We start from the raw sequence: 24,478 nt of genomic DNA on the forward strand, positions 1-24,478 counted from the left end.
AAAAAGATGAACTTTTTATTTTCACAATGGATACATATTTTAAAGGAACGAATAAGGAACTCTGTATTATTATGCTAGAATTTTTCATATGCTGTTAACCTCCTGTTTAGTGCTGTTGATTATACTGTTTCGAAATTACAATAATATTGGTCGTCTGCTGGGGTTTCTATTGTTTGTATTGCTAGCTGAGCAAGTGCTACCATCCTATTGTTGAGGGTTGTCGATTATACCTTTTTTTTTCAAAATTATAGTTACTGTCTATATCAGTCTAAATTTGTTACGGCGCACTTCTCCTCTTAGGTTGTCCAAATAAAAGAGGACAAAGTGAGCGTTTTTTAGTGGAGGTAAAATGTTACGATGTTCCGGTACTTTCGTCTCGATATGTAGTCTAAGTCCATGCCTGTTTCTAGCGATCTGTTTTTGTTCCTGTGTGGGATAATTCGTGCCCGCTTACTTCTATTTTTCCATTTTCTAGGGGCACTAACCCTGTTTGTGTCTGCAATGAGGGTGTGAGTGTCATTGTGGTGGACTGTGTGTCTTATCTCTTTGTTTGTCTCTGTGTGTGTAAGAGAGTTAGTGGACAGCGACTGCTGGCATAGGAGTGTGGTAGGGATAGCTGAGTGGCTGGCTACTTGTGTATCGGACTATCGCCTTGGTTCTCTCGATGTGTTGCGTGTACACACTCGTATGTCGCTTTCTGATAATGAGAGAGCTGTAGTGCTGAATCGTGCAATTGCCACCTACTGCTATCGCAGAACGTACCGTTGCTGTCGCTGTAATGCTCTTACATAACGCTCCTGCCGTTTTGACCCTCGTTTAATTTGACGTTCAGTCCTTGTCACAAGCAGCTGGTTACCTATATGATCAAGGTAAAAGGTGTTCCGTCTGTCAAGTTGGACTTGCTGGCGCCTGGTCGTTTGGGCTTCTCCAGCCCCAGGCCGGTGCCGACCCACCAGAAACACAACCAGGCCCGGGCCGCGCTGCAACAGCAGCAGGGGCAGCAGGTGAGTGAGTGCTTGTGGTGATTGCTCCGACTGCTTTTAGGTCGTACCTGTCAAAGGCCGGATGTTGCATGTCGATGATGAGGTATTAAAGTGAGAGTGTGCGCGCTTGAGATTATTGCTTCCATCGGTGGCGGCGGAATATTGGCATTCGTCCGATTGTACCGTGTATGTATGTGTATATTGTAGTAGGAGTAGTGTGATATCTAGGCACTGTTACAACTTATGGCGATATGCTTCACTGATATTATTTTGGCAACTAACTCGACGTGAAGTTCGCTCGTGGACAGCGAGCGGTAAACTGAGCATCCAAATATGTAAATAAACTTGATGACAGGCGGGGTAGAAAGCCGTTACCAGGTATGACAGAAAACATTGTCCGTTCTCTTTTAAGATTCTGCTAGGATAGGTAAAAATTAGTTGCTATTTACTAATGAAAAAAAGAGTTGTCGCAGTTACTACTGCTACCCCGGACTACGATTGCGTCGTTGACAGTGAGTTGAGTGAATCGTAGCCGTTGCGCGGTGGCGCGAACTGAACCAGCTGATCTCGCTGTGCTCAAACCTCTCATGGGGGAGTGTTAATTTGTGATCTACCGGGCGGTCGCGCACATCACAGTCAACATCAACAAAAACATAACAGTGCGTATGATATATAAAGGTGGTGCTATATACCGTTACCTCGCAGACCTTTTGACATCCCATGTGCGACATATCCTTCAAATTCAAATAATTAGAATAGAATAGCGGAGTTAGTGAATTCGGTGGAATTCAAATAGAATTATTCAAAAAAGGTTACGATTAAAACTCTGAAAATAGCTATGATTAAAAAGTGATTTTCAAGAGTACCTCGGCTTCATCAGAGTCGCATTTGACACCAGTGAGTTAAGCTCATGCTGTAGCTATGCTGATATACCTAGTCTCTATGCTGTAGATTTTGCCACCTCATTCTGACGTGTCCGGATGCCACACGCTAAAATCGAAAACACCGTAACAACATTCTTGTATTACTGGTGTCGAGTGACATTAAATCTATTTGAAACTGTAGTGCCGTCATATTAAATTAAACTAAGCGCGAAATTGTTTCGAGAGGGAGTAAGGTACTATAGCTTTGTCAGCCTATTTTGCCGTGCCTTTTTTTCGGGCATGAACATGTGTTTCAAAACTCACGTTTGATTTAATGAGTTTGAAGAGCGGCATATAACAAATCTATATACAGATTGAAAAAAAATGAGTTGTGACCAGAAAAGGAAACTTGTCTAAAGAAATCTCTAATTTCTTTTTTTTCTCTCTCTCTAGAATACTAGAGAAATGAGGTTCTGTATTATTAATATAATTACTATCGGTTTTAGCAGATTCAGCTTGTGCTGACGGCAATGCTAGAATCCATATTTCTAGTCTACATTTGCCGGTATATTGGCATATATTGTCTATCTGCACACATTGTCACCCTTTGGTGGTTCATGCTTTGGTCATACTCGCCACATAGTTACAGCGTTTTTCTCAGTCACTGAGACTAGTTCATCGTGATTGTCGTCTATATTCTTCCTGGTTACTAAGAACGGTCTGTTTCTTTTTTTGTAGTTTCTCTTTACCTTCTTTACTGGTAGCAATAAGACTCAAAGCGAGCTAACTATCTTCGTCCGCGAAGCCTAACCGAGATTAATAAACTTAATAAGGTATACCTTCGTACAAGTTTATCAATCGGTTAGCTCGTTTGTGCAGACTGTCCGACGCAATACATTTGTAAGCCGTGCGTCCTTCTTCTGGCCCCATCTACACTATGCCCTAAACAGACCGCAATTACTCTTTTTTACTTTATCCTTTATGCTTTTCCATAGAATTATGCCTATGACAATAGCTAACCTCAACTCTTCCGCTAGTTTTTGTTCCCAGTTTCTGTTGCGTGACCTAAGTAATATTCAATTTGTCAATAACTTAATCGAATTTAACCGCATGTTCGTTCGTTTCAACCAGTAGGTTTACTAGCTCTCTTGTTTTGCGTTGAGATGTTTTCTTTGTGGCCTGGCCACCGCCGCAGTTGATACAATCGTCGCCGTCGCCGTCGTTGCTGTTTCAACAGTGGTTCTTCACCACTCTTGACCCGAACGTATCCACGCACAGCACCGCCATTTGTTAGGCAATCATTCGTTAACTGCAACAGATCTAACACAGGCAACGTCTACCTCTCTAGCTTTCAGTTTCTAATAGATATTAAACCAACTACCTGCTATTACTATATTGAATATGTGCTCTATACAATGCGATACTGAAGGGAAGCTTATACATGCTACAGCCACGCCCATTGCCTGCGGCTGAGCTACTGCAAGAACTGCACAGGATTTGGTGGTCAGCAAAATACGATGGATGCGACGTTTCACATACGCACACAAACATGCCAATACACGTAATTGTAATTAATTCACTTCAAGTTGTTGATACACACAGATGTGTTGTTTTTTTGATTTTGTTGCCGTTGTTGATGATGTAGTGGGCGATTGTTCTGAGCTTTAAATAGGTGCGACAACGATGGAAATAACAGTAACGAAAATGCTACTGCTCAGCCTCTGGAAATGACGTCTTTGTTTGTGTTTGAATACACCGAGTCTATTTTTCGTGAAAAAGAATCTGTGTAATTTCATCCGTCATTGATAGTTAACAACGATTGAGAAAGGCTTTCTCATCCATTTTAGTTGGATATGCTAATACCATATCTATTTTCGTGTACCGCGTATTCTCTTTCCTGCTATATCTATATATCCTTTTATTTACCTTTATTAGCCTTGTATTTCCCTCATTCCCTCAGCCTCTTCGACGGCTACTGCAGCTAACACCGCTGAATTTCTAATAGAAAAAACACACTATTTTTTTACTGATCGATCCTCCCGTCGTCGTTTGTCGCTCCTCAGACTATTTTTGGTTTGGCCTGTTCTTTCTCCAGTGTAGTTTGTAGTTCGTGGCTTCTAGAAGGTGCAGCCTAACTGTCGGATCACAGCTAAGTGCTCTAGCTTTCGCCCTTTAGTGACAGGCTGTTTTTGTTGGGTACCCATTACCAACTGTAGAACTACATTGCACTCGCTGACACGACAACGTAGTCAGTACATCGGTGGTTCGTCTTTTTCGTTGTCGTGTTTTTGTCCGCGAATTGACTCCACCCCTGCGCTGCACGACCCTGCCCGGTAGGCTGTACGTCTGACGGCACCAGCTTTTCCGACGTTGCTGCCTTATTGGAGCATCTAAAATCTCCTAGATGCCCCTGTTCTGACCGTTTCTTTACTCTACGTATCTGTGTAAATGCAAGCATCTTATAGTTGCTGTGCTCACCTCGTTTTTTCGTTTGGTCTGTCGGCCGCATTCACCCCTTTTCACAATGCTAGGATTTTCGGGGAAGTAGAAGCTGGCTTATTGGGCCTGCTTTACTGTAGAATCTACACGGCCGTTTCTAAACTGGTGCAGGGAGACGCTCCGTACCGTAAGCTTATTTCGGAGGTGCCAGGAAAAACTGGCGTCATCGCATCGTGTGTGGACAGATCTTCACACTTACTGCAGTGTGTAATAATCTAGTGCGTGTCGAAATCGACCACGTCAACAAACGACGAAGTGAACTACGCCTCCGTATGCGTCGCCGGTGCTGCTCTCTGTTCTTGAACGACTCGAAGATGGCCCTGATACCAAGGCGAAGAAAGAAGTGGATCCCAGAATAGCAGCAACTTGAGGTTGCGGCAGTGGCGCTGTTGTCGGTTACTACGTATTTAGCGAACTGATGCGGGATCATTGGCAGCACGTGAGTCGATTGGTTCTTATTCCTTCTGTAACGGAATAGAGGGTGCGATTTTAGAAGATTTTAGTTAGTGGCTCTGTGATTCTTCGTTATTATATTTGACAACATTTATTGACCCCGTTAGTTTATTAAAATAATGGGTAATATTTATGTTGACGTCATTATCAGCATCTTACTATTGTAGCTGATCGTTCAAATCGCTACGACAATAGCGAAACGCGATGGAAATATGTTGATGTTCCTGGGTAGCTACTACATTATGACGGCGGCGCAGGAGAGCACAGTTATGTAACTCTAGTACTGATGGTTTTCCGTACCCACACCTATATTTTTTCTTCCACTTAGCATGATGCGTATGTTACGTAAAGCCGTAAAAGGGCGGCAGAAATCTCGGAAGGGCTTCGAATATCTAGTCTCATAAAATGACTGTCGCCATGCAAAACAGGCCAGCTAGCTAATACTAAAACTCGTGCCGAACAGAGAGGGGCTTCGCAAATAATATATAATAACATATATACAGTAGTGCGCACAGGCATTTGGGCGTTACGGAGCTATTGGGAATAGCTGCTATAGCATGCTGCAAAAAGTGTTTTATAAAATCCAATTAGCTTATATCAAGGTTCATCTAGCTGTTATTCATGTTCGATTTGTTGTTCTAAATTAAATGAGACACCAATCAAGTTGCTAGTAGGTGTCCACATGCATATTACACCGTTATAATAAATATGCAATATTACTCACCTTACCGAGCTCCTGCCCGAACAGTCTGCGCCGTTTTTCGCAGGAATCATTTGTAGTCTTGTGTCCTGTTTCCATTATCGCAGGAGTGAGCCTGGCGCGATGTCGGATGATGGTGGTTCCGGAGCTCTGGCCGGAGGTGGGGCGCTCTTATCCGACGAAGAGGAAGAACTATCCTCGTCAGCAGGGCCGTCTGCGTCGTCCACCATCAGTGGTATTACACTGCAAGGATCGCTCTGTAAATGGACCAACTACCTGCATGGATGGCAGCCAAGATATTTTGTGCTAGCAAATCAGACTCTTAGTTATTATAAATCGGAGAATGACACAAGCTTCGGCTGTCGCGGCGCTGTGAGCATACAGAAAGCTATCTGTAAGGTGAGTGTAAGGTATAAGGCCGTTACAGATAATCGTGTGTAGAAGAATTAAGAAGGGATACCAGCTTCAGGAGAAACGAATATATACTTTAAACAAAATAGGGCACAAACATTTACGTAGACGAGATTAAGATCAGTACATTCTAGAACACATTAGTGTCTAGCTGTGCATATTTAAGCGTATACATTTTCCATAGTTACCGGTGGACTAATTTAAAAAGTAGCGTCTTTCCTTTAATAATATTTTTAGTTATGTAAAATAACATAAAATGAGGAACTTATTTTTCCTCATCTATATATAGCCGAGTTCGTTCGTGAGTATCATGTTTCCCAAAAAGGTTGATTTATGGATATATGGGTGGAGCTGGGAGGTACGAGCTCTGTTACTGTAAGCCTATTCACTTTTAAGCAAAAATTAATTAGTGCGGTCAACTGAGTTTGACAGAGCAATTGGCTTTGTTTTTACTAGTTCACTGTTTCTAGTTGCTTCGCAACTTCCTCGAATTTTCTTCGAAATTTTTCGAAAAAAATTTCTCGAAGTGTAATATAAGAAGGTACGGGAAACTAGGGTTATGCCTTGGAATTTACAAATACAATACAACACGAGAATGTTCCTCAGTAACAATGAAACAATACAATAAAATAGAGGCTGCCTTGTTTGTATCTATCCAACATGTCAATCAATATTGCCATGGGAAAATGGCTTAATCATCCACTCAGATGTTTCCTTTGAATTTTTCATCATAAAAATAACGTAAACCTCATCGTAAAAAAAAAATATATATATTACATTGTTAGAAAATATCATAATGCGCACGTACCTATTTTTGATATTGCTGTAGGTTAGCTAAACCGTTAGTTGAATGCAATTCCTTCATAAGTTTCAGTTAAATCCAGTCTTCAGAGTGTTATTCTTCGATAGTTCAATTCAATATTTATGTGATTAGGTGAGTTCGGTATAAAAGAGATTATACATACCATGTGCCATCAATTCCTCATATATTCTTATAATAATCAAGGTGTTAGAATAAATCATATAACAAATGTCTCTGTACCTGACGGGATTTCTCTGGATTACCTGTTTCTTAATCTGAATCGTACACTTTCTACTGCCGTGATACACGCGGATGCACCTACATATTTGTGGAATTGTTGGTTGACAATCAATTTCATCGTTCAGCCCCACGAAGTCGATGAATGTCGTTTCGATATGGGCGTCGTTAATGGTGATATGTGGTACCTTCGAGCTAATGATGTTGAAACGCGAAACCGGTGGCTTGAGGCCATCGAAAGTCATAAAAATGCGCCTGACAGGTAAGTAAATGTCTATGAATATGACTCTAAAAGAGCAAAAGCAGCAATATAAGTATCGTAATATTGTATTAGAATCTGTAATATTTTTTTTATTTGTTCGGCAGCTTCAAGATTGGGTTACGCAAAATCCTGCTGTTTTCTAACTTCTATTAGCTAGCACTTCCAACGCCTAGTAGGAGCTGCTCATATAAGTAATAAAATGACCAGTTAAACTAATAAGTATACAGAAAAATTATACAAAGTATGACGCTCTTATCTCAGCAAAGACGGGTCCCATATGTTCAAATCAATATTTATGCATGAAAGTAAGGCTAGAGCTTAAGGCACTTTTTTGTTACAGTTAGTTCTTTTTAAAAAATAAAGTATCAGATAGAATCGGGTACTTGTTAGAGTGAGTAATAAAAGATTTCCCAAGTAACATTTGTCAAAAACACTGCTACTGCCACTCGTTGTTACGAACGCTATTTCGAGCCAAACCACGCTTGTTTCCTCCTCGACTAACTTGCGTTACCCTGTATTTGTGTCCCGGTATTTGCTTGGAATTTGGTTTCTGGTAAACAACAGCGCGTATGGGAGTGATCAGTCCTTAAAGCGCCATGGGTCGTCGATATCAATTGGATCGACGATGTCGCAGAGCTCGATCGGCTCCCGAAGGAGTCTAATCAAGGAAAAGCTAAACGAAATTGACACCTTTAAAGACATTCTCGCAAGACAAGTCGACACAATACAGGTAGGTCATATCACCTCGTATCTATTCTTGCTGTTACAGCTTTGTTTTTAAAGGCGATATTAGGAATCTATAGCGGCAATCAAACAATTCGCAAACGTTGTAAATACGTTTCAATAAATAGCTTATACTTTACTGAAGCCGCTATATCGGTAATTGTAAAATTTGAACGCAGTGCTTAAGAAAGGTTTTTTGAAGATGTATTATGAAGAGCTCAGTAAATAAGACAGTTTTACCAACGCGACCATAGGGCGCCGACGTTGATTTTACGGGTAAACGTTGACTTTTGGGAGAGTCTGACTTCTTCAAATTCATTTCAGCAAACTCGTGGTTGCATGGGAAGTATTGCATATGATGATTGAGAAAGTAAGAATATATCCTGGTAGATGGAGACCTCATATACTGTGGGTCTTTTAATTAGTCAATTGATAATAACCAGTACTGCGCTAAATTATAAATAATTTTAAACTCTTACGCTGAATTTTAAAGCCCTAACATGAAACTAGAAGAGTTATAATGTAATATGTTTGTGCTATAGATAACAGTCATTCTTTCGAGCAACTTGTTCTGATATCAACAGATGACCTAGCTAAAAAATTAACCACTTTTCGAATTTCAAGTGTCGACGGTGCCGTTTAGAGCGGCTTCAGCACTAATTATCAGTGTTTATCTAAGCGTTATTCGTCACGCTGGCATCCTCCCTGTGAACTGTTAAAAGATTACAAGTCATGCGGTCAAATCACACTTCGCGGTAGAATTTATCCGAAGGGCAATTTTGTAACATCTAAAAAAATACATATCGTTTGAGTGCAAAATGCTAAAATTATTGAAGGAGCAAACATACTATTCACCAGAGAGACACCTACCCATCGATGCTCTTTTAATGCAACATAACAATACTCACTTTTTTCTATGAGGTTTCTTAGAAATTAAATTTATGGGAGCAAGTATGGAAAGTATGGAGGGTAAGTATGGAGTAAGTATGGAAAGTATGGAGGGTAAATATGGATTAAGTATGGAGAAAGTATGGAAAAACTAATTTGTTTGACAAGAAACGCGGCCGGTCACAGTTAGTGCGGGCAGTCACAATTAAAAGACATTGATGTTAATTTATCATCATGTAACTTGCTTGCTTGCCTAACCCGTTTGTCTTACTTATTTATTTAGACGGTGTACGAGGGGTTGGCAGGAGTTGTGTCCGAGTTTCCGTCAGCGGTTAGCTCCGTTGACGTCAGGGGTGAAGCGATGACCTTTAAAGCCACGAGTCATGCCCTACTGGCAGCCTGCGCCCAGTGCGTCGAGCTGGTCTCGCAGCACGAAGATAACTGGCGTAGAAAACTTGAACGGGTCAGTAGTAATACATATACTAATGTAGCACCCAGCTCAGTTTCCTAAATAATATCACATTATAGATCTAGCGTTGTACGTTCACTGAAGTGGTAGTACTTATAAGCCTAGTGTAAAATCTCATGTCGCTCTCATCATTGAACAAAATTTTTTTGTATTTGTATATATTACTTTAGTCGAGCTAGATATGAGACATCTTTCTTGGTCTCTGGCTAGTTTATCCCAAGTGATTGATGACAAGTTGGATAGAATCATGTCCGTCAAAAGGAGGATAAGTGGTATTTTTACTGCTCCAGCATATCTCAGTGCAAATTATGTTCAGAATTAATTACAAGTGTAAGGCGGTATTATGAAAAATGTATAGTATATTTATCAATATATTGTGATTAATTATATTGCACTAATGCCATAAAATCGTTTCTTTTACCACAGGGTTTGTGGCGTAAACTGGAACAAACACAACGACTGAGTCATTTTTCCGTGAAGTGTTCCAATATAACGTGTGCATATGTCATGGTAAAAGAGAAATTCCCCTGTCAATCTCAACAAGCTGAAAGCTCGTTGTTTTTGATAAATATTTTTGTCGGCTCGTATTACTGGTTTTGTCTTTTATTAGGAGGTCGAGCGACGTAGGCGGGCAGAAGCTGCTTTGGGTACGGGCAATGGGATGTCTACTATTGTAGCAACAGGTGGCTTGGACTCGTCGGCCGCTGCTTCCGCGGGCGGAAACGGCGTGGTCACGGCGTTGGGCAAACGACCTTCGTTGATTAACATGAACTGCCCCGATATGGTGGAGGGACCGCACTCGCTTCTAAATGAAGAAGACTTTTTCGATGCAGTTGAAGCTTTTATCGAACAGAACGATCAAGAGGTTGAACAGAAACGACAAATTCGAAATAAAGTGCGCCAGCTGCAAAATCCGGACGCGACTGGGGCCCAAATAAAAAATCATCCTCTATCAAAGGAGGTGAATATAACGAATTTTTGGACTAGTGAAAATCATATTGAGTAAATACAAGTGGATGATAATTACATTTCTGTTTGAACTTGTTGTCTAGCGCGCCAGTTTTTTTCACAAATACCATTACAACGTTGCCTCACATAGTAACTTCTGAAAGTGTATACGTATACAAAATTAGAAATAACCTTTAATTCTAACTAGCTTTACTCCTGTATAGTATATTTCGTGGAAAATATGTTATGAAAAGGTTTCAGCAAGCCTTGATCGCTGCTTTTGCTCGGAACGAATACTCGATCTTATCTTCCAATTGACCTCATGTACCTAGTTGGTGATAATCGTCACCATGCTCTTATACAATATAGTTCTTTTCGTTTCAAAAAAAGTCCTCAGCGTTAGTCAACCGTTGTTGCCGGCTACACATATTGATACTATTTCTATCTGATTCTGTAATAGATTGATGAGACGACACGCGAACAGTATCGATACGCGCTTATGGGCCTTGGCGGTGAAGGAGGCTGGCAGCTGTTCGCTGAAGATGGGCTTATGAAAATGTATAAGAGAGAAGTTGAGGTTGATGGGTTGGTCTGCGATCCCCTTAAGGCCGTTCACGTTGTCAAAGTAAGTACCTAATTATCGACTATTTGTATATCAGTTGTATTCGAAACTATAGGATAGTTTCTTACCTATTTCATCTCGTGTTCATTTTAAGAGAGACGCACTAAACATGAAAAACAACTCTTTGAATGGCTGTTAGCAACGAGACCTTTTGTGTAGGCTTAGATATCAATGTTTGCGGTAAACACTTTGCAGTAGTGCGAATTGTTATTCCTGTACATAGTAACTGTACATAGTAAAACATTACTTCATTTTGTATACGTTCTATTTGCATTTTCAGGGTGTTACTGGTCGTGAGATGTGCCACTATTTTTTTGCACCCGAGGTTCGGTATGATTGGGAGCCGACGGTAGAGACAATGAAGGTCGTTGAAGTGGTTGAAACGTCAAAAACGTTAGTATTTCATCAGATACACAAGCGGGTGTGGCCTGCAGCCCAGCGCGACGCATTGTTTTGGTCGCACATCGAGCAAATGGCTGGGGAAGGCGTTGAGGCTGAACAGGTAGAACAGTTTGGTGAACCGCTGGGTCCGCCCGTCAGCGGGGACCTGTTCAACACGTGGATGGTGTGCAACAAGTCCTGCGATCAGCCTGAGATACCGGTGAGTGATAATGTGGTCTCAAACGTTCGTAAAGAACAAGGCAGTACGGAATTATGTATGTATTTAATCAGCTAGTTGCGTGTTCAGCTTGCCTACGATTTGTTATTGGTTAGAAAACATTTTGTATCAATTAAAAGAACGAATACAGCGGGTAATCGAATTGTTGTTAGCCTTGCTTAGCAAGAAGGTATCACAAAATGGTCGTTTGTAGTAAATAGGCTTTAGACAAAATAAAATGCATGATTAGCACATTTCTAGTTGTTACTTTTAGAGTAAACGAAAATCTATCTTCGCTTCAGAGCATTGTTCTGTCATTGAACACTGCTATGGACATATAAAATCCTTGCACTAGCCAACTATAATATGATTGAAGGTCTTGCTACGTCACTTTCTATTGAAGCTTATTTCTGGCTACAGGACTGTAGATCATTTTAATTGCTGTAACTGAAGTTTTAAAAACCATCAGTAACATATTTTGTGTAAATGTTATAGCATAGCTAATTTTGCTTGTTGACTCACTGTCACATCTTCAGTTTTTCCTGTTCTCAGAGCAGTTTTCACCCATCTCGACTGTACATAATATTCTATCCAATCTAGACGGCTGGCACGTTTCAATGGTGACGACGTTATGATTCTCGGTCGTTGTCGCCATCTTTACGATCAACACCTGGTTGCTACTTGTTAACCTCTTTGTCGTTCGCCTTCTTCCATACTCGCATTTTCTTGTCTTGTAGTGCTAAGAATGTGCCAGCGGTGTTGGCGGGTTAGTGGCTCATTATGGACATGGCCTAACCGAGAAACTAGCTTAACCTAACCTATCCTAACATAGTTATCGTAGAACATTACCGTTGATGCGTTGGCAGGGAAATGACTGTTATGTAATGTCTAGTAGACTAGTGATTCAGGACGAGCGTGGACCCAGATACCAGGAGCTCTGTTGGTTCGTTGGTTTTTCCATCATTTATTGTGGAGTTTTTCCCCTACTAACGATTCAGGGGTCCTAGTAAAGCACTCGCTCTGTCTGTTCTTGCTTCATACCGCAGTTCTTCCCTCCCTATTTCTGAGAAGAGCACAATAATATGAACAACCAGTGAGTAATGAGTAATTTCCGCTTTGTGGACGATCCTTGACCTTTGGGACATGCTGGCTGTGATTGGAATTAATTCGGTGGATAAATCCGCAGTAATATCGGAGGAGGGGACGTAAGGTGCAGATCAACAGGGCATGAAAAAAATCGGCGCTCGGATTCGTAAACACATATAGTGTATTTATGACTGATACATGTTTGCGTGAATTTTCAGACTTAAATCACCGTTATGTGTTCTGATGATGATGACGATTATTATTTTTATCAAAGCCTAATTTAATACGTATCAGTACTATTTACTAAATACTGCTATTGCTAGTTAACTAGATCAGAACACACAGTGATGTCTGATAGTTTGAGCGTAATCGAGATAGGCACCATCATTGTGATACTGCCTTAATCGTAAATGATACAAGCCAATTTACGCAAGCCAGCGTTTACTTATTTTTATGCAGTTACCTGCTAACTAATACAATAATCACAATATAGCCACCTGAGATTATACAGTTTATAGAGGTGTACAACTAATTTTGTTGTACTCAAAGTCGCGTATTCATTTATGTCAAGACGTGGCTCTTTTCCTGCTATGGTCATCATCAATATATGCATGCTTGAGGAATTGTTTTCACTACGATTTTAACGAAAAAGGCTGACCGCAATCAATGGCCACTGAGTCATGCTCCCTCATTTTTATGTCTTGTCGAGTTTTAGCTGATGCGGAGGAACTTTGCTAGTCTGTGCTTGTTATGCCTTTGTTCATGTGTCCGGTAGATTTTTCCAGACGAAACCCTTGTTGGTTAGCTAAATTTTTGAGTTTTAAAACAGCTTTAAATCGAATCGTATTTTTGTTTATTTTATTCGTTAATTTATTTCCATTCTAAATGTAGGGTTTGAGGTTCTTTTTTGAAATCGGAGCTCAATATCCAATGGAAAAAAAATGGACTGCCGTTTCGGCAATACTTGAGGCGTTATTGGCATTAGAACACTATATGGTACCATAGCGCCGGCAAAAAACAGTATTTGGTATAGGCATAGCTTTTGTGGCAGAGAAGAAATAGCGCTGAACTGTAGCATGGTACTGGCAAACACTGCGGCATTGGATCAAATCGTTTCAGCCCCCAAATACTGAAAATTTCAGTGTGAAAGCGATATAGTCGGTAGCAACGTTTTGTTTGTCTATTCGTCGTTGACTTTTACACAGAGTCCGCAATGGTTTAACTATCTCAACGGACCTATGCCTATTTCGCCTGATTGACTGCAAAAGTATTTGTCTCAAAATCGTACCTTTTAAACAAGAGTTTTACACCGTCATAGAGGAATCTCGTTCGAAGCTGATAAATATCTTTTATTTTTTGTTCGTCTTAGCATCAATGGTCCTTAACAGCTCATGTTCAGCACCTCAGTGAATATGCAGATGACATACGATGTACTAATGTGCAACATTTTTGATCTCGCTTGTACTTCCTCTTGGTCCTTTTTAAATCGGTGACATGACATAGCGTGAACCAGCTGGATTTCCTCTCTGTTATGGATACATGCGTATTGTCCGTTTGCCGAGAAATCAAGTTCTATTTGTTTTTTTTTTACGGAAAGAAATGACTTCCGCCGTTTGTCAAACGAATGTCCCTCGTTCGCGTACGTTTCACGTGCTGCAGCGCTTTTTGCCTTCTCACCAACAGTTTCATTCTCAGCGACGATGGTGTTTTTTTTCGCAACTTTTATTTGTCAAAATTAATTCATCTTTGCGCGCCCTCTGGCGCCTATACTCGTATCACGTGTGACTTTATGTGCCCTCGTGTTGCATATTGCATTTGTTTTAGTACACGCTTGGACCCTGATTAAGGGTTACGCCAGTTGCCGGAATGTTAGACGCGATTCATGAAGGGACGCGGGGAGACAAGTTTAGCCAGTAATGATAATTATGTGTGCTTGTATATAACATCTGCCCTGGCCCTTGTGTGCCTTGTAATCTGTCATGTTGAAACAGACCTAAGTATACTGAAAGGAGAACTTTTTACAATAGGTGTATCACAATGTGTAACATCGTACATTAATATAGCATGAAACACAATGACGCATGTCTGTATTGCATGTTGCATAAGAATTTCCGAAAAAATGCGTCATGCCGTAGTCATTAAAAGTATATTTACATATATACAATGTTGTATAACTGGACGCATCACACAATGCATCTTAATGTAAACAAATACTAAACGAACCATTAGCAACTATTCAGTCGTTCACGCAATTGTTCGTTGCTAGGGTTAGTAGATTAGTATAGAAAGATATTGTGACACAACAGACATGGACGAGAGCGCCTAGAACTCCCCTTGATATTTAAGCGCACTGCACTGATCAGGCTAAAAGCCTTGTAAAAACTCTGTCCTACTAGATAGCTAGACACAGAACATGAAGCAGCGGTGACAGCAGTGAAACTTGAAAGCAAACGATTAGACTGGAAAATAATCGTCTAATTGTGATTGCGATAAAGCGATAGCTTGAGAAATAATGTAAAAAGAATGAACTCGGGCAACGCTTCTCAAGCAGGGGATCGCCCATGCTTATGGAAAGCGCGAAGTGAGAACTTTCGTAGTTCTCTGTAACAATCGAAGAGATCGAAGGAATAAAAGAGGGCAAGGGGAAGGGAGTAAAATATTAAGGGAAAATAAGACAATCCCGTTTTAGCTAGTGCCCCAGCAATATTATCATTATTCTAATCGTTTGGGACTGCGCCACCGAGAAGTGGAATGGAATAAACCACTAGCTTGGAGCAGCTAAAAACGCAGCGCCTAGAAGGGCATCGATAAAGCGAAAGACGCGGGAAGTCAGTTTCTGTTTGAATTAGGAAAGATCCTTCAGAAATCCCCAATGCACTAGCAAACTGAACTAGATCTGTGAACGGAAAAGGTATTCCTGTCTCCGGCCTTTAATTCGCTTCGATTGATCGATGCAAACGATTTTCAAGGACAAGGTGCTGCTTAAATCGGTGCCTGTATTTGGATATGTCTGCGTCTACTCAAGGGCTTTAGGCTTGTAGCGAGTAACGTAGCTGCAATGAAGCGTGGACTAAAACGATAAAGAGCAGCGGTAGCTGGCCAGATAATAAGCAGAAGTCAGGGCCTGATTTGCCGCCTGTATATTGCAGCACTAATCAAGTGCTTAATAAATTTTGCGTCCATTTGACGTCACCGAAATTTGAAAAAGAAAACCCAAAGAACTTCAAGCTGCACCACTCCAATTAGGCCGGCTGCGATTTGCGCTGGGTTACATATGTGGAGTGCACTTTTTATGCCTTAAATTACGATATACACGCATACGCTCATACAGGAAGGATGACGAGCAGTGAGATCTGGCAAAAAGAACCGTACCAAGAGAAAACATGGTGAAAAGCAAAAACATAAATTATCGTAGAAAAACTGATGGAAAATGAAAATTAATGAGCTTTTCAATGCGAATTAACAGTATTTATAAGGCACCTATACGCCCTTATTGACTTGTCACATCAAGTAAAAGGAGTTGTGTAATTGTTCTTTAAATTAAGTTATATAAGGTGAAGTTGGATCGATGAAGGGGGGTAATCGATCATTGATCCCATAAGAAAAAGCCGTCCCTAAAACGGATTCAACGAGTGTAATTTAAATACAACAACTAAAACAACTTATTTCCGTGACGAACTTCGTGGTATTTTGACGTGACTATGTATAGTATTTTTTCCACCTTCAATTTTTAATATCAGTTTCTTATCTTAAATCCATTTTGCATTTAACGTACAATAGAAATTAATGTATTAACTTGTTCGGTTTCAGTCAAAACCTGTACGTATAAAGTACAATAGCGCCAGCAAGTATCATTCATAGATCAGCCGTTGTATATAAATAAAACTCTGTTCCTGAAAGTATCGTTTTCTGAAAGTGTTTGTTTTTTTTATTGGTCGTTATGTAGAACTATAGGTAACATTTGGCTTTACATCATTTCATTATTTCAGGTGGGTCGATGTGTTCGAGTATTTCTGACGGTATGCCTTGTGGGTCAGACCTATGTAGAAGGGGATCCCCAAATAGCGGGTCGGGATAAAGTGACCACGCGTATAACCTACTGCTCCTCTAGTGAGTATTAGTCATACACACAAACCTACGGTAATTAAACCGCTAATTTTGAATCCGGAAACTTTCGTGCACCCATGCGGCTCTGAACACGCCGAAGCCAGCAAACATCTCGTTTGTGGGGCGTAGGGTCACATTTAATTATAAAGGAACATTTCCTGTATTGATTTATTTTATCCATATTTGACGCTGGGAAAGAACGCCTCGTATGTGAAAACTACTGAAGTCAGTCACGGCATAGTTGTAAGACCATCAGCGTGGACTCAGTGCCAAAGAGCGCCTCAACTATTTTTGAGCATTCAGTAAAGATTATTCTATTTTGACACGTACGTAGCATTGTAGTAGTTATCCGACCACCTTTATTTGCATTCGGACTGATAGACTAACACAAGTATATTTAGCCTTCAAGAGATTATTATTATTTATTTGATAGATTTGACAATAGTACTACGACTTGTTACAACTCACAGTTACTTATATTATTAACTGCTCGTACGTTAAAGCTACGCATACTATCAGTATTTCTCGGTAGTATTTCATTGCTATGGAAACATGCGACATAGTTCAATTCCTTAAAGGCGTTTTAAAGCTAATTTTTCGAAAGCTGGCTTTTTTATCTTTATTATGTACGATGAATACCAAGTATTAAAATTACCCCAGCAACGACAAGCCGTTGGACAATCCCAGATATCACCGTTTTCTTTTTCTTCCACCGGTGCCCACGATCGACCGTTTCCCATTCGTTACAGCGACGCTCGCGTCTATCTGCTAGCTCGTCTGGGCACCCGTTAATGACGTTAATAATCATTGACGACTGTGTCTTTTGTTATCCGCCCTTTACGTTTCCATTTTTCCCTGCACTTTTCACTATGTCTCTCTCTCTCTCTCTCTCGCTCTCTGTATCGCCCCCTTTAGCCTAAACTTGACTGCTTTAGTTATTCTGTGTAATATTGTGTAACTATACGAGTATATATATGCACATATATGGGTGAACGTATGAAGGATGGCGATTAGCCAGAGGTGCATTTAGTAAATGATAATATGATGACGATAATGCACCTTATGTTGATGCTGCTGCTGCTGATGATGATCTATGCTTTGACGCTGATAATAACCGTGAGGACGCCATAGTAGTCGCTGTGATGATAGAACGAACTAACCTTCTTTTGCGGAGATCTAGGTACACCCGAGAAAATGCAAAGGGAATTCCGCAATAGCAAAGAAGTAAACGGTAATAATGGTAATTCATGTTGCTGTGACCTGAATTTCCTTTGGTGTGTTGTTTTGGACGTGTGCTATTCTTCTTTATACATTTTTCTTTTACGTGCCATATACCGTCGGGCTGTTGATTGACTGCCAGGGTGAGAACCTATCGGGATAAGTGTAAATAAAATGTTACACATTTTATTCTCACTTATCTCGATATGTTGATACAATCTGAAACGTTCATGAAATTTGTACCATGGACGAGTATGTATTGACACTCGCCTGTAAGTCCAATGTTGTAAGACTTCAAATACATTTCGGGCAGCCAAATTTCGTAACTGTCGTCTTCTCCAATAGCGCAATGTGTGCGATAAGTAGGCCAACAGCATTAGAAACAAAAGCTAATCGTTTAAGTCAGATGTAATAACAGATTTGGCAGTAACGCCGCTGGAGGTAGATTTATTCGCAGGCGAAGACCCTAAAGGGAAAATTTGAAAAACTATGTTATACAAGGGAAAAACAAAAAACATGGGCACAGAACCGGTTCTAGACCTCCAAAATGGAGGCACGTGAGCAAGAAAATATATGAAGGAGGCAAGTTTGTAAAGGAAACAAAACAGACCGGGCCGGTAATGGTCAAATGATAAATGAGAGCTGAAGTTATGGCGGTGCGCGCCTGCTATAGTCTGAACTATCCTCATATTTTCTAATACAGCAGGTTTCCTTTCTAAGAGCCTGTGATCATATCGTTCCTTAGCTAGCAATACGCCATGCAGCCTGTCTGCCATGAAGACGTGATGTTGTTGAGAGTGATCCTTTTGGTTCGCTACACTCTGGCTCTCAGTTAGAGCTACTGGGTTGACAAAGTTGATTTGTGAGTGTTAACACTGTAAAGCAATTTGGCATAATAAATAAAATGGCTTTCTTTTTTATCTTGTCGCCATGATGCCGTCAAATCAAGCTGGTTATGCTCTTTTGACGACTCAGGCAGGCCAACGCATTTGGGCAGCGTCAGTACGATTTTCAACATTTTTGACTAATGCACACATGTACTCCGCGTTCCGTCTGTTTAACTGAACTAATTCGAGGTTATGTATCATCGTATTCTTCGTAAAGAAGATTATAGATTCGCTCCTGTTAAAAATACACGTTCAGCGGGGTGGAAGATACCTAGGTAAGCACTAGACAGATGCTTACTAAAAAATGCATCGCAGCATATTATTACAAGGGGTACGCAAGTTACATCCGAACGGCTCAAGTAAAAGTGATGGTCAGCCGACGACGGCTGTATGCATGTTATATAAGAAGACCACTTTTCGTACCTTGTGCGAGAAGGCCGAACGTACACATTTTGCTCTATATTGTGGTCTGAAATTTGCAAAAGCCTGTTGTTATAGATACATTCAGATTGACAAATAAGTTGTGCGTCAACCATCTGATGAAAATCGGTCATCGATATGTTATTTGAATGTAGCCGCTGGCTATCCTTCCGTTAATGAGCCCACCATTAGTGTCCTGCACGAATGTGCAACGAAACCTTATTTCGCAGATGAAGACCTCAATGAGGGGTACACTCAGCAATTCGACTAGCCACTTCACTTATGCTTTCTTATTTAAAAAATTTTTCAAGCCGTTAATTTCACCTTGCACTGGCGATCTTCATAGACGCTCAAATTTGGATTCAAAATGTCCATGACATTAACAGTATTACTCATCCTAAACAGTGACAAAAAAGTCGTTGCATTCGTGTCACTATGCGACGACAAAGTAATTGTTCTAGCCACTTTGCGGTACAATCGCAAATTCTATCACTTTAAATGCTATCTCTAATGAGCCTCGCACTAAAATAGATTTTGTGGATTGAATACGCTGCAGTCTGATGCCCCGATGAATAATTCCTTTTCTATACTGCATTACTTGGTAGAGATACCCCGAGTTGAAAGATAGTAATAGCATATCACTACAATAATAATATATATGTATATATATAGCTAGCACTCCGTACAAACAACGTACATGCTGGATCTTGTACCTCAACTCTTTACAGAATTTTTAAATATAGATTTATATGGAAACACTGCCTTCTGCATTAATGTTTATGCGGTCGTCTCGAGGCGCCATTATGTCTTAGTTGATTCATGTTCTGGCAAAAAACTTGTTATTTACATGCGTACCCTTAAACATATGTTGCCTGCCCGAGTGCTTGTCTTAGACCAACCGTATGGCGCGTTACAGTAAGAGCGACCTATAATATAACTATACCCGTTTAGCTTTCATCTAGAGCGGCAAATTTTATATTCAGTTTTCAAAAGAATATGGCAGCAAGGTAAACAACGTCAATAGCAGACGGCCAGTGACGATAACTGTTGTCTTGCTCATCCACTGTTGTCTATCGTTTAGTTCTGTGTTATGTTTAGGTTCGTCTGCTCACTCAGATTTAGTCTAGCCAAAAGACAGGAGGACTAGGATGATGTGGGAGTAGACGTTCCGTACGGGCTCTCGTATTCGACTGTTCGTCGTTAAACTATCGGCACTACTGAATATACCCTCTATTCTCTTCTCCCATACCCTTCTAGGGGGTAGGTGTAGGTGAGAGTAGGTCGCGTGGGACGAACCAATCGAGAAAGCAAAGCTGTTTGGCTCAAACGATGTGATCTGCTAGGATCTGCCGCCATGAGACATCGTTGACGAGTCCATGGTGAAGGTGGAGGTGCGGAATCGGTTTCTGTGAGAAGGGCGACGGCAATGAAATACGCCTATGATGTATTGACAGAATGCGAAAGGGAAAATCTCTAATGGAAGTCGGCTTTTCGTCACTCGGCCGTTACAGCAGCAGGCGGCGGCGACGCCGGCCGTCACCCCCCAAAACGGGTGAAACGTAACAAGTGCCTTCCTGTCTTGCAAGAACATCCGTTCGTCTGAAAGAGAAGCTAGAAAATGGCTACACAAAGCGGCAGATGGTTGGCTTGGCTTCTTCGCCTATGCGTCGACAGCCTTGGAGTGCATGAGCAGTTATGGAGAGAAATGAATGCCGAAAGCGAGAAAGCAGAAATATAAGCATACTCACATAAGCACGATAGTGAGCACGATCTCATAGTGAGTCATTTTAAGACTGCCTACGCATCGCTAGATCGTTTCAGTGACAACACAACATCAGATTTGGTGTAACGAAAAGCCGTGCCGTCAAAATTCATCACTTTTGTTTTTCCTGTTCCCTATTTTCCGGGCTTCTATCGCCGTCTTTGGTTACTCATGCTACAGTTATCTTATGCGAGTGACATCAAGATGTAAAAAGAAATGCGAATTACCTATTATCAGTGGGCGCATTGCAACGGGCATGTTGAGTCCTGGGGATGTGTTTATTGTAGATAATGCTATATTGGTGCTTTGATTCCTCAAGCGATTGATTTAATCATCATATTAGAATGAACAAATTTCTACAGCGAATGTTTTTTTTTTTTTTTATCTAGATAAGGAACGATATGCAGGTGCAAAATATGTATGGCCTTTTGTCAGAAATCGGATCTCTAATCCCGCCCATCGACTTTAGGCACGCTTTGTTACTACAGAGACCGAACTGATACCTTAGGTTCGGTGGTTAACTGGGGCTATCCTATTGCATATTTATATCAATGTGTCCTTACGTTAATCGTGTTCGCTTTATTTTCCGATCTGCCAGAACAAGTACTATAGTACAGTTTTACTCTATTTGCACCTTCTTGCTGAGGTTAAAGTGGTTGCCTTCAGCGTAGCCTCTGCCGTGACGGTCGTCTTCGTTGTTCTCCAAGTAAAAAGTTTCCTTGCGTATGTATTGTTTTGTATATATATATATATATTGGTGTCATATCGCCAGATATAGAATGCGGTGATTTCATGCATTTATACATCTCTTAGGCTGACTATCCTTAATTATTTTATGGGGTGGATGGTAGAGAGTGGTAGGGCCGCCTTAGTTTTATGTTCCTTGTGGGACCAATACGCAACGGAACCTAAGCACAGTGAGAGACAAAGAAGGCGGAAATCTGTGTATACTCTATGTGGCTTGCACTCCATCTGCAGCTTGATAACTGCTGTTGAAGCATGTGGGCATGAACAATCTGCGGCAGGCGTACATTAGGCAATGGAGATGCTGTGTCGTCAGCCAGTCCTAGTGTTTGGTTCGGCCGCACACAGCTTTGTGCCATTGAAGAATCTTGCAGGTGTCTTAAGGCAGGGAACTTGCTGTCAGAAAGAGTTTCTTTGTCGAACACTCAGAGATAGCATCTCATCATCGAGTGCCTAGCGGTCACTGGGGCTGCTGTCTACAACGGGCCTGCGCAAAAACAACCTATTCTTGTTTGTGCCTTCGTTGCTATTGGCAGCTTCGAACCCGCTGTCTGGACTACTAGCCACATGTTGGTTATGTTAATTACGAAATATATACTAACATTACGTCCATCAGGACTTGTAAAGTGGAAGAGAAAAATAGTGCTAATGTTTGATTTTAAACGACTGGCTATGGAAAAAACATCCTAGCAGCAAATGCAGCCAGTAATTGTTTAAGTGTCACGCAATAAATTCGATTCTTTCTCTCAGTATTATCAATTAAATCATCTCCAAAATATAAGCCGACGTCTTTAGGCTGGCTACTGCCATGCATACGTATGCATAGTAGTACCTGTCTTGTACCTGGCAAAATGGGGAGCGATTAGTGTAACATTTCCCTGCATGGCATTATAAGTAACAATTGGCACCAAGTTGCGTGCCTGGCCGGAGGAGCGGTACCGTCCGTGTAGCTTAATCCATATGAGGTCCCATTCGGTAACTCGAACAGCACCAGCTGAATATGAATTTTAACCTTGATCTATCTAAATAAAAAGAGCAGGTAGTTCGTTAGGGGTATGAGTATTAGGGACTACACTGGCCCTTAAGACAATAGGTATACACATTTCGTCATCATTTACTAAGTATTTGTGCTGTCGTTAGCTGGCTCTTGTGGCCTTGATACGACTGCCATACGAGTGCTTCTGCAAACTGAGCTAATATTTCTGTAGCAATAATCTTCAAAAACATTTTCTCTACATGCGTCCCATTCAAATCGTATATAGACACACATCGCCGACAGTTCACAAAGAGCTAGTACAAGCCAGCAGACTTAACGTCGGTGTAGGACAAGACATAGTTTCCATGCTTTCTTATTTTACTTTGCTCTGTTCTCTCTTGGCACATTAACATTGCTCTGGATTGTAGTAACGTCGATGGGTCGTTACATGACAGGAGTATGAGCTTGAGTGAGAAAACACTTACGTTGCTCGATCTAGATATTTTCACATAGCCGCGTACAGGAACGCAAAGAAAGGAAATGGCAAATCAGCAGCGGATACTTATTTTTTTATAGAGAGGATTTTTAAAATGTGTGCGTGTGCTCATGGAACATGCCAGTGTGACGGAGAGTGTCAGACGCCTTTTGCTGCTCGCAAAGTTGCCAGTGCTAGCACAACTATAACTACGCCAATACAGGGAAAGTAGAGAGGAAATATGAGCAAAACAGTTTTGCTGAAATGTTAGTTTAGTTCACTAATGGTTTTGGCGTATTCTCTCAATGAGCTACCTAAATTAGGAACCGCTAAGTGGATGCTTTGAGGTTTGACGTTGAAAAATTAATGGTTGATTTATAGTGGAAATTTTTGAAACAGCGGAACTCTCTGCCATAAAAAAATTTATTAAATGAATGCTTTAATCCCGCCTCCCTCAAGAGTGCATAATCTGTCCCAGTGATCTGCACTTTGCTAGCGGGAAAATGGTAGCATCGGGTGTTCTGAGTTGATGTGTGGCATTTTAGCGCAGCCTATAGGTTGTTGACCTTAAAAGTTTTTATATGAAATGAAAAAGGCGGTGGAAACAATTCGATCTCGTACAAATGATTAGAATAGATATCGTGTATATTACGGATTATATCTTAGTACTGTTGCAGTGATTTTGTAATATATATGTTAGACGATACTAGGTACTAATAATAACAACAATATCCTATCGTTATTTTATCTTTCAGTTAATCCTGGAGGGTGGGCGCCAGCATCTGTATTACGATCAATCTACAAACGGGAATATCCCAAATTTCTAAAAAGATTTACTCAGTATGTTAAGGAGCAGACGGAAAATAAACCTATTATGTTCTAATTTTTCAGTAGAAGACCTGCGTATTCAATACCATCATCGTTGTGAAATAGGTAGCGACGTAGCGTAATCGTTGTGCGTTAACAATGTTGAACAAGGATATAAAGTAGTATTCTAGATAATCTTAAGCCTGAGTAATAACTAATTAATTATTAATTAGAACTGGTGTTCATGCTGCCAGCAATGTTGGCATGATCATTCGAGATTCACTTTTAGAATAGAAAAAATCTAGTTAGTCCATACTGCTTGTCCTTCTATGGTCGCTCCTGTGTTCGTGCAAAGTTAAGTTTGTGTAGGGTTGTTGTAGCGCTGTCTCTAGTACGCGTGATCCTGGAAAGGAACAATACTTATTTATTTACTACAGGATACTGTATTTACCTCTGTGATTTACATCCTCTTGTGACACAAGAGAATGTATGGTCATTAGGTTAGTTCACACGCGTTCATTGCTGCCTACGTCATCAA

At 40.7% G+C, this 24,478-nt stretch overlaps 1 protein-coding gene and 1 long non-coding RNA gene across 10 annotated transcripts; one reads left to right on the top strand and one right to left on the bottom strand.

The window, feature by feature from the left end:
• The first annotated feature begins 387 nt into the window (after positions 1 to 387).
• On the top strand, positions 388 to 24,029 carry cert (ceramide transfer protein). 7 transcript variants are annotated; one of them, XM_022809193.2, is made up of 11 exons: positions 391 to 1,004; positions 4,378 to 4,784; positions 5,606 to 5,897; positions 7,077 to 7,210; positions 7,775 to 7,940; positions 9,105 to 9,284; positions 9,901 to 10,251; positions 10,699 to 10,863; positions 11,141 to 11,461; positions 16,534 to 16,654; positions 23,889 to 24,029. In XM_022809193.2, the coding sequence occupies exons 3-11, from the start codon at positions 5,622 to 5,624 to the stop codon at positions 24,014 to 24,016; spliced, it is 1,842 nt and encodes a 613-aa protein (XP_022664928.1). In that variant the 5' UTR covers positions 391 to 1,004; positions 4,378 to 4,784; positions 5,606 to 5,621; the 3' UTR covers positions 24,017 to 24,029. The 7 variants fall into 7 exon arrangements, with proteins under 7 accessions (XP_086846854.1, XP_086846855.1, XP_022664928.1 ...); XM_022809194.2 differs by lacking the exon at positions 391 to 1,004 and adding an exon at positions 1,497 to 1,642; XM_086990727.1 differs by lacking the exon at positions 391 to 1,004 and adding an exon at positions 1,694 to 1,880.
• LOC147755418 (uncharacterized) lies at positions 16,439 to 21,077 on the bottom strand. Of its 3 annotated transcripts, none has more exons than XR_015328880.1 (3): positions 20,032 to 21,077; positions 18,140 to 18,335; positions 16,439 to 18,020 (listed from the first exon to the last, which is right to left on the bottom strand). It is a non-coding gene; the product is annotated as an uncharacterized LOC147755418 (long non-coding RNA). The 3 variants fall into 3 exon arrangements; XR_015328879.1 differs by having other exon boundaries at positions 19,874 to 21,077; XR_015328878.1 differs by having other exon boundaries at positions 19,501 to 21,077.
• Positions 24,030 to 24,478: the final 449 nt, after the last annotated feature.

Source organism: Varroa destructor, unplaced genomic scaffold (genome assembly GCF_002443255.2).
Source record: "Varroa destructor unplaced genomic scaffold, Vdes_3.0 BEIS01000005.1, whole genome shotgun sequence".
Lineage (NCBI taxonomy): Eukaryota > Metazoa > Arthropoda > Arachnida > Mesostigmata > Varroidae > Varroa > Varroa destructor.